The sequence below is a fragment of the Mustela nivalis genome (assembly GCF_964662115.1).
Source record: "Mustela nivalis genome assembly, chromosome: 3".
Classification (NCBI taxonomy): domain Eukaryota; kingdom Metazoa; phylum Chordata; class Mammalia; order Carnivora; family Mustelidae; genus Mustela; species Mustela nivalis.
In genome coordinates, this window is record NC_139022.1 from 109,462,449 (window position 1) to 109,472,375 (window position 9,927).

A 9,927-nucleotide genomic window follows, 5' to 3' on the forward strand; every position below is an offset into this window, starting at 1 on the left:
TCATAAATTATTGGTTATCTTGAGATAGAGTTAAGGTAGGAAAGGTAGGAAAATGTTTGCTTCCTTTTTAATTTATTGTTTTGAAGTTACACTTTGGTTTTCTAGTCTCTGATGATGACTGCTATGTGTATTTTAAGTGTCATTATGAATGAATGCATAGGTTTATACATACTTGTTATGTTTCAATCCATTGCTGGTGTTATTCTTAAAGATGAGCTCATTGTTACATGTTTGAAGCCGTTAGGAGTCTCTTCAGGCTAGCTCTGAAGGCATTGTGTGCCAACCACAGTAGTCTTTGGTAGCTTTGATAAATATTTCAAGTTCACCCTGTCCTGATCTGTAGTCTGCTGTTTCTCCAAGGGACACTGGTGCCTTTTAGGAGAGGCTGGTATTTAGAGTCCAGAGTCTGGGTGCTGGGAATGAAGTTTTAATCTCAGTGTGAATGAGATTGGGGTGGGCAAGGCTGTGGTGTAGATCCCGATCTCTGCAGACAGTGCAGCTTGCTGCGGGAGGATGTCCATTTTGTAGCTGAATAACAGAAAATAGTCTAAATTTTATTTGATAGGTGTGGTCTTGTATCCCATGTTGACCTTTGGTAAAGGCAGGGTAATATATTTGCAGGTGACACGAGTCTACCTACTTTTCCTGAGTAGTAGGCACAGGAGGCACCAATCTGGTCATACATGCAGATCTGGGATTAGCAGACAAGACCCACAGACTTGTCCTGTCTTGCAGGACTTCCCAGCCCCCATGACTGCAGGGCCCCAGGTTGCAGGTCAGTATCCAGGTCTCTGAAATATACTCATTAGGATCTCTTGAATACTGAATTAAAAGCTATCTGTTATATTTACTTAGAAGGGATCTATCTAGTATTTGTTACTTTCTTTACTTACAAAGTTAGAAAGCAAGCATCTCCTTAAAAGGGGCTGTTTAGATAGCTGCCTTCATGACAGATACACCATGTCTTTTTCATAGTCTTAGAGAATAGCAAAGAAACATCTGTTTCATAATTACATGGTGGCATTTTCCCTAATAAATGCCTGTGCAGGCCATTACATTAAGCATAGGGAGAGTTTAGTAAAAGAAAATTACTTAGCACTTCCCCCCCAAGCTTTTCCAGCCTCTGTTCTCACTTCATTATTGGGGCATTTCTGCACACTGGATTCTGGTTAGAGAGCTAGTATTCTGCCGATGTGGCCTAGAGGCTGTGTAAGGAAGAACTGGGCCCTCCCTTGGCCTCCTATCCCTGTATGTAAACTGGGATTTAAAACAATGCTTTTTTTGGTACTTGTTGGTATGGTTGTTGCAAGGCAAGTTAGCTTGTGATCTTAATACAATTTCTTTTCTTTCAGGAAAAAAAATGCAAAAATCAAGACAGGGTATAAGCGGGAGCACATCAACCTGGGCTGCGATGTGGATTTCGACATTGCCGGTCCTTCAGTCCGGGGTGCCGTGGTGCTGGGCTATGAAGGCTGGCTGGCTGGCTACCAGATGAATTTTGAGACTGCGAAGTCTCGAGTGACCCAGAGCAACTTCGCGGTTGGCTACAAGACTGACGAGTTCCAGCTCCACACTAATGTGTAAGTGTATGTGAGTGTGGTGTGTGAGTGTGTGCAGAAGGGAGATTGCTTTTCAAGTTCAATTTTTAATCACTTGAGAGTATGTTGAAATCAGATGAGCCAAATGGCCTGCTGATATTTTTCTGTTTCCCACCTGCCCATTTCCTGAAGTGGCTTAGGTTCTTTGTGTTCTAGAGACAGTCATTGTTGTCACTGGTACACACAGAATCACTGCTCAGTTACAGCAGTGGCATGATGTCCATCCAGAGGAGAGTCCCTTCCCTGGTAGTGTCCTTTTGTGGACATTTAAGCACCTTTCAGTTTTAGTAGCAAAATGGCAGGGAAAGGTGCCACTGTCTTTTTCTCTGTGTGATGCCTGAGGTCAGGTTGCTGTGGTAAATGAAATGCAGATCTGAGAGACAGGTTAGGGAATGGTGATCTCAGTTGCATAGTGTCTTTTCTGCATGGCATAGCATGCACAAGTTTATTGCCTACCAGACAGTACATGAAGGGGAGAGAAAAGTGCAGATTAGGTTAGAGAGCTCCTTGTAATCAACTTTGGGAGTTAAAGTGGAGTGCTGCTGATTTAGGTGAATGGAAATGCACATTTCAGCCCCAAATCCCCTAGGCATGAGAAACTAACCTATGGCACACCTGGGGGACAACTTTACCAATTTTCTTTCTTCCCACTAGAGGTCACTAAAGCAGCGACTTCTTAAAGATCTAATAACCTTTCCATTTACAAACTTTTTTGAAGAATTTTTCCCCAGTAGTTCCCCCTTTTCTGCCCTTTCACTTTCCACGGTATCAGTTGACAGTTCCACAGTCAGCCGCGGTCTGGAAGTAGATGATCTCCTTCTGATGTGTTGTCAGAAGGTCAGTAGTGGCCTGATGCTGCATCACATGTCTGTGTCATTCACCTCACCTTCATCCCATCATGTAGGCATTTGTCATTTCACATCATCCCAAGAAGGTTGTATACTGGGCTGCCTGGGTGGCTCAAATGGTTAAGCATCCGACTTCTGATTTCGGGTCATGATCTCAGGGTTGTGAGATTGAGCCCCATGTCGGCGTGGAGCCTGCTTAAGATTCTCTCTCTCTCTCTGCTTCTGCCGCTCCCCCTCCCAAAAAACAAAACAGTATGAAGAAGGTGTATACGATATAATATTTTGAGAGGCCACATTCATATAACTTCTGTTACAGTATATTGATAGAATAGTTGTATTTTATTAAAATAATAAATTAGAAGTTATTGTTGCTAATTTCTTACCATGTCTAATTTATATTTTAAATTTAAATTTGTCTCAGAGATGTATGTATAGGAGAAAACATAGTATATACACGGGTTCGCTACTGTCTGTGGTTTCAGGCATCCCCTGGGGGTCTTGGAACATACCTCCTGCAGATAAGGGAACACTATTTTAATTAATATAATTGACATAACAGAATATAATATAACAGATATTAATATAATTTTTGAATTTTTTAAAACTAGGAAATCACAGGAAAACCATAGTGAAGGACAGTCCAGGGTTTCCTGGCTGGGAGTGGGAGTGTGTGACTACTAAGGGGGTGGAATGAGATTTGGGGGTGATGGAATTGTTCAGTATTCTGATTAAAGTGGTGGTCACACAAATATTGCACATGTGTTAAAATCCATAGAAGTGTACACCAAAAAAAGTAAAGAAAAAAAATGTAAATTCAAAAAAAGGTAGCATACAAAAGTGTCACAGGAAAAACAGTGCAAGTAATAGAAGGGTTTTTTAAAGTTGGAGTTTTGACTGAAATGGAAAGTCTTTCTTGGTTTGGAATTGGAAATTGGTACCAGTTCTAGGAAGAACAATGGCTATTGGCTGTTTCCCCCACATACCTGAGCCTCATGTACCTGATTTTAAAATAAGTGGACATGATTTATTTTTAGCTGGTGTGGGAACAGCTGACACAGCTAATCTGGGTTGCCCTGGTGCGTGTGGAGGCCCCGATGTGTAATAGAGATTCTTTGTGCTTTATATAGTTGAATTTGAACAATGACTTCCCTCTGTTTATGGTTTTGAGAGCTCAGTACAGGAAGGCAGTGTTGCCGGTTTTAGAATATATTTTTTAAAAACTGACAGTTTTTTTTGGACAAACATGTGAACCCAAGAAAAACTTCCAATTTCAGTTATACTAAAATCCCTCAGAAATCTATTATGTAGGACAAGCTGCTATTTTGTAACATCCTCGGATTTTCTGAAGAATTTAGGATTCCCTGTGGAATCCTGGGTTGCCTGGGATAAACCTGTACTTACTGGAAGTACAATATCTGTATGATTGAATTTCAGGGAAAACTTTAGCATTTAGAATGTATTTATGAGCATCTACTTCAGGGAGAGTGTAGCGGTGAGGAGCAGAGTTAGCAGTGAATCAGCAAGAACTTGTCCTTGGATTAGTGAGTTCTAAGGTCTTTGCTAAATTCCACAGCACATAGGCTGTGCCTTACCAGTTTCCGGTGACATTTCTACTTGAAACACCCAAAGTGATGAGGTGGAACTTTTTCATTTTAAGAATGTGAAGAAGTGGAGGGGGATATTTCCAGAAGCTGGAGTCAGTATGGTGTGTTTGGAAGAGAGGAAGGAGTTTGTCCCAGTTGGGTTTCATTCTGTTTTTGAAGGAGACATTTTGTAATGCACCAAGTAGCTCCTTTTCATTGCATCAGAACTGCAAATACCGGTAGTTTGGACCAAGAGTTTCGCACAGGTGGACCAGTCTGAATTGCAGGTGAAGCTCTTTTATCATCACTGTACCCCCAAGGGACCAGGTTGCTAAAAGTAATAACATTAGCAGTAGCTACAGCAAAAAAACAATCCAATCCCCCCTTCCAAGAATCCCAGGGTCTTAGTTGCTGCATTTATTCATTCATTCATTCATAGAAAGTATGCACAGAGGGAGGGGCAGAGGGAGAGAATCCCGAGCAGACTCCCTACTGAGTAGGGGAGCCCGACTCGGGGCTCCATCCCATGACCCTGACATCACGCCCTGAATTGAAATCAAGAGTTGGACGCTCGACTGAGCCACTCGTGTGCCCGGTTGCTGCTTTTATTTTATTTAAAAATTTTTTAAGGTTTTATTTATTTATTTGACAGAGAGAGACAGTAAGAGAGGGAATACAAGCAGGAGAGGGAGAAACAGGCTTCCTGTGGAGCAGGGAGCCTGATGTGGGGCTCCATCCCAGGAGGCTGGGATCATGACCTGAGCCAAAGGCAGATACCCAACGACTTAGCCACCCAAGAGCCCCACTGCTTTTACTTTAAAGAATATTTTGGAAGCCAGCTTCAAGTTCCATGCAACCAGAGATTCCTGCCTGTGGGTGTTTCTGGTGATGGTTCAGATAGCCTTTCCCTTTGTCTGAACCCTCCCAACTCCAGTGTCTGTTCCATTCCTATCAGACATTTTCCTAATTGTGTGGGTACCTGTTTTGTGATCACTTTGGTTCATTTACAGCACCGTTGTCCTCTGTTAGACTTGGACAGCTGTGCCCAATTGCAGCCTGCCTTTGGGGGTGGATTAGCATCTATGCTGTGCTTGTTTGCAGAAATGATGGGACAGAGTTTGGTGGCTCTATTTATCAGAAGGTGAACAAGAAGTTAGAGACCGCTGTCAATCTGGCCTGGACTGCAGGAAATAGTAACACTCGCTTTGGAATAGCAGCCAAATATCAGATCGACCCTGACGCCTGCTTCTCGGTGAGTACCTGTAGAATCATGCATTGCCCAGGCTCCACATGATGGTGAGGTTGGAGTCCTTCTGGATTGCTGGGGTTGCATTCTTGGGCTGGAGATTTTCTTGCTGGGAGAGAGTTTGAAATGAAAAAAGTGCTAATAGTAATTGTGCTGACTGTGGGTGCCAGGTACTGTGTGTGATCCATTATGTGTGGGTTACTGTATTTAATTCTCACACAACCCATTTGAGGTAAGCGCCTTTACAAAAAAGTAATCATCCCAACCCTCTGTGCACAAACGGAGAAATTCAGAGAGGTCAGTGGCCAATGGGGCAGACATTTGGTATGTGCTGGGGCCTGGACTTGATGGTTTGCTGGGGAGCCTCCTCCTCTAATCATCCCTTGTTCCTGCACACTGTAAAGGGGTTTACTTTGAATCTGAAGGTTTTCTTTTCTTTCTTTCATTTTTTTTTAAAGATTTTATTTATTTATTTATTTATTTATTTGACAGAGAGAGAGAGAGAGAGATCACAAATAGGCAGAGAGCTAGGCAGAGAGAGAGATGGGAAGAGAGAGACTCCCTGCTGAGCAGAGAGCCCCATGCGGGGCTTGATCCCAGGTCCCTGGGATCATGACCTGAGCCGAAAGCAGAGGCTTAACCCGCTGAGCTACCCAGGCGCCCCATGAATCTGAAGGTTTTAAATGTTCATTTTCCTTCTCATTTCTCATTCTCTTGCCTCCTGTATTGAATATTAACTTCTATATTGGATATTAAGAAACCAGGCCCTGGCATTTAGCATTTGACATCTAATCATGCAGATTCAGTGGATTTGCTCACGGACCCTTGAGTTGCACGATTTTTGCATTAAATCCTGTTGAACTCATCTCTGTTGTCACAGGGCACTACTAGCTGCATCTCTTTTGGGGTGGAATGAGGAAATCTCGTGTTGCTGGATGGTCTTTATGTAATTTACAAATAGGCCATTTGAAGTCTGAAATGGCAACGAACCTGGCTCCTTTCCAAGCATTTAGAAACAAAGGAAAAGGGACCTTAATAATTAGATGGGATAAGCAAAAAGGAAGAGCCAGATAGGGCACTGTCTGCTGGAAGATCTTCCTTCCCGCTGCTTTGTTCTTTCTCATGAGAGTTGTCAGATCAGAAAACAGCCAAGCAGGAAAACATGCACACTGGCAGCGTCAGCTTTTTCCAGGACTTGGTGTCCTCATGGCTTGAGATCACTCTGCTCCTGACCTCTTCATATTTCACAAAAAAGAGGCCAGAGAGAGGCCCAGATTTCCCTAAAACTCAGGCAGAAGAACAAGGGCAAAATCATTATTGACCCAACTGCTTCATTCAACTTAATTATTTTTTAAAAGATTTTATTTATTTATTTGAAAGAGAGTGAGCACAAACAGGAGAGGAGAAGCAGAACCCCCACTGATCAGGGAGCCCGATGCTGGACTCAGTGCTGGGACCCTTGGACCATGACTTGAGCTGAAGGCAGACCCTTAACTGACTGAGGCACCCAGGTGCCCCTGAACTTAATTATTAATCAGCATTCACTAAGTGCTGAAATTTAAGTGACTGGCTAAGTCATTCTTTTACTCTGATGTTCATTTTATTTTATTATTTTTAAAAGATTTTATTAATTTATTTGACAGAGATCACAAGTAGGTAGAGAGGGAGGCAGAGAGAGAGAGGAAGGGAAGCAGGCTCCCTGCTGAGCAGAGAGCCCGATGAGGGGCTCAGTCCCAGGACCCTGGGATCATGACCTGAGCCAAAGGCAGAGGCTTTAACCCACTGAGCCACCCAGGCGCCCCTCTAATGTTCATTTTAAATTCAGGCATGGCATTGCCAAACCTTCTTCATGTCACTATGATTTTTGCTTCCTTTTTTCATGAAGGGAAAACTTTTTTTTTTAATATTTTATATATTTGAGAAAGAGAGTGAGAGAAAGTGAGGAGCGTGCATGAGCCAAGGCAGAGGTAGAGGGAGAAGCAGGCTCCCAGCTGAGCAGGGAGCCTAATGCCAGGCTGGATCCCAGGACCCTGGGATCATGACCTGAGCTGAAGGCAGGCACTTAACCAACTGAGCCACTTAGGTGCCCCCATGAAGGGAAAATTCTAACAGTGTTATGCCTTTAAAAAAAAAGAGCCTCAATACTCCATCTGACATTTGCTGTTTTCCCTTATCCTAACAAACAGATTTTGAAAAAGTCTTCCATATAAGAAAGGCTTATATTTCTCTGGCCACAAATGAAAGTCTTTACCTGTTATAACTTAAACATAGACCTCTGCACAGGTCTATATTTAGGGCATATATTTAGGGCATATATATGGGCATTCACACCTTAAGGAATCAAATTTAAATAATAATTTCCTTTTAATTGACAGTTGGGTTGACTCTTTGAGTTTCTTTTATGAGACTTAGCTCTCAGATTTGATATATTTCATGTTAAATGTAATGAATCCCATAAATGAAGTGGTCAGGAAAAAGAATTTGATCCTGAATTCCAGGGTTGGTTGATTACAGAGCTCTTACTCATTTTGGAGATGGAAACAAGAAGTACTTGAGAATTTCACTGTCTTATCTTTTCCTTGACTAGGCTAAAGTGAACAACTCCAGCCTGATAGGTTTAGGATACACTCAGACCCTAAAGCCAGGTATGTATGTGTTGCTTGTATAAATTCGTGAAATCAGTTCTTAAAGAAAAATTGGGGTGGTGGTTTCCTGCTTTATGTTACTACTCATATAATACCCGTGTTATACATTATAGATGAGTATATATAAAGTTTTATAATGAAGTGTTTATAAAAGGACATAGAGTCATTATAAAACATTTGGAGACTAGAAGTAGTAGTAGGAGAGAAAAAGGCCAGGGCTAACATACATTACACTTTTGGTTATTTTTTCCCCTCTGTTTTTCCAGTGTGTTTATAATGCTTGATACTTATTTCCAGTAGGTTCTTAAAACGAGTCCATAAATCATCCTCACTGTATAACTGTTACGCAGGTTTCTTCTGCACAGTTGGCTAGACCAGTCCCTGGTGTCTTAGAGCTACAGAGATGGTACCATCTTGGGGTTAGTTTGGCCAAATTGGGTCTTTGAGCTCTAGAAATCTAAGAGTACATGATGGCAGAATTAAGCTATTGTAGGGAAAATATCAGTTAGTTGTATGCATGTGTCTGTGTTTGTGTGCAGGCTGAGTGTGTGACGGTGGAGTCTGATTCATGGTTAGGTTTCATTCCAAGGCATTTTTGCTGAAGAAGTTTGCTGCCTGGTGCCAGTGGTGGAGAGATTATTGTAGCAGGGGGTGATGAGAGGAAAAAGTGGACTCTGTAAAGTGTGTTTGTGTAGGCTGTGGAATAATAATTAGTGTTTTATAAGCTCATTCCAGGCTACCAATTAATTAGTCCAGTGGTGATCAGTAAGAGGCATTGATGGGTCACGTGGTTTTGTTTTGCTGATCACACACAGTCGAAGCAGGTTCTGAATTCACTGGGGTCTTGCCAGTGTGCTTTGAGATGCCTAGCATGTTAACCATTCTTCTGTGTGTTGACCTTTCTTATCTGTTCTCTCCTCCCTCTTCCCTCTCCCTGGGACTATTCCCCTGCAGGTATCAAACTGACGCTATCAGCTCTGCTGGATGGCAAGAATGTCAATGCTGGCGGCCACAAGCTTGGTCTAGGACTGGAATTTCAGGCATAAATGAATACTGTACAATCGTTTAATTTTAAACTATTTTGAGCATAGCTACCTTCAGAATTTAGTGTACCTTTTAATGTTGTATGTCTGGGATGCAAGTATTGCTAAATATCATGTTAGACCTCCAGGTTAAAGATGATTCAGCTTTAAGGTGTTACCCTTTCAGAGGTACAGAAGAAACCCAGTTCCAAGAAAAGTCCTTTGAGCTGTAGACTTGGAGGAGCTTGGGGCCCCCTCTAGAGAGTTCAGGTTTCTTTTTTTATCTAGAAATGGCTGCAAATGGAAGCTGATAATTTGTAGGCACTTTGTTCATTGGTATTGAGTACATGAATGAAATTATGACTTCTTGAGAATTGAACTGGGTTTCCTGTCTGAAGGAAGGAGAGACTCATGGGTGGTAATGTACACACTCATCTGAAAGAGACTTTTTTAGACAGATTTTCCTGACCTGTTTCCACTCCAGTCCATCACCTCTTTTACACCAAAAGTAGTCTGCAGGGTGTGGTAGCTGTTTCTTTTGTGCCATTTTGGGGGTGGAAAAGTTGGATGTGATGAAGCCAATAATTCAGGACTTAATTCCCTCTCATGTTGTGCTTTTCTGCCCTTGCACCAGAGTATGAAATAGCTTCTAAGAGTCCCAGCTCTGAGCTGGGAAGAGTCTCTGTGACTGTAATCGCATTGTGACAACACTCGGAATCGAAATTGGACTTGTTATATTCTCGCCACTCAGTTTATTTTTTAGCCGTTTAATGGGTACATTTTAGAGTCTTCCATTTTGTGTGGAATTAGATCCTCCCCTTCAAATGCTGTAATTAACATCACTTAAAGTAAAACTTGAATAAAATATTGAAACCTCATTCTTCTGTTGTCTTTATTAATAAAAGTATAAGTAAACAGGGCATTTGGCATTTGTGTTTGTACTGTGTGTGTGTGTGTGTGAGAGAGAGAGAGAGAGAGAGATTTT

The 9,927-nt window shown here is 42.0% G+C and overlaps 1 protein-coding gene across 4 annotated transcripts in view; it reads left to right on the forward strand.

The window, feature by feature from the left end:
• The window catches only part of VDAC1 (voltage dependent anion channel 1), a 28,705-nt gene extending 18,885 nt beyond the window's left edge, over positions 1 to 9,820 (forward strand). For 2 of the 4 annotated variants that reach the window (XM_082725759.1, XM_082725758.1), the window contains exons 6-9: positions 1,353 to 1,580; positions 5,107 to 5,281; positions 7,863 to 7,920; positions 8,875 to 9,820. In XM_082725759.1, the coding sequence (XP_082581885.1) occupies positions 1,353 to 1,580; positions 5,107 to 5,281; positions 7,863 to 7,920; positions 8,875 to 8,966 (553 nt within the window). In that variant the 3' untranslated portion in view covers positions 8,967 to 9,820. The remainder of the gene's footprint in view (positions 1 to 1,352; positions 1,581 to 5,106; positions 5,282 to 7,862; positions 7,921 to 8,874) is intronic. The other 2 variants (XM_082725761.1, XM_082725760.1) reach the window with 1 other exon arrangement.
• The last annotated feature ends 107 nt before the right edge of the window (positions 9,821 to 9,927 follow it).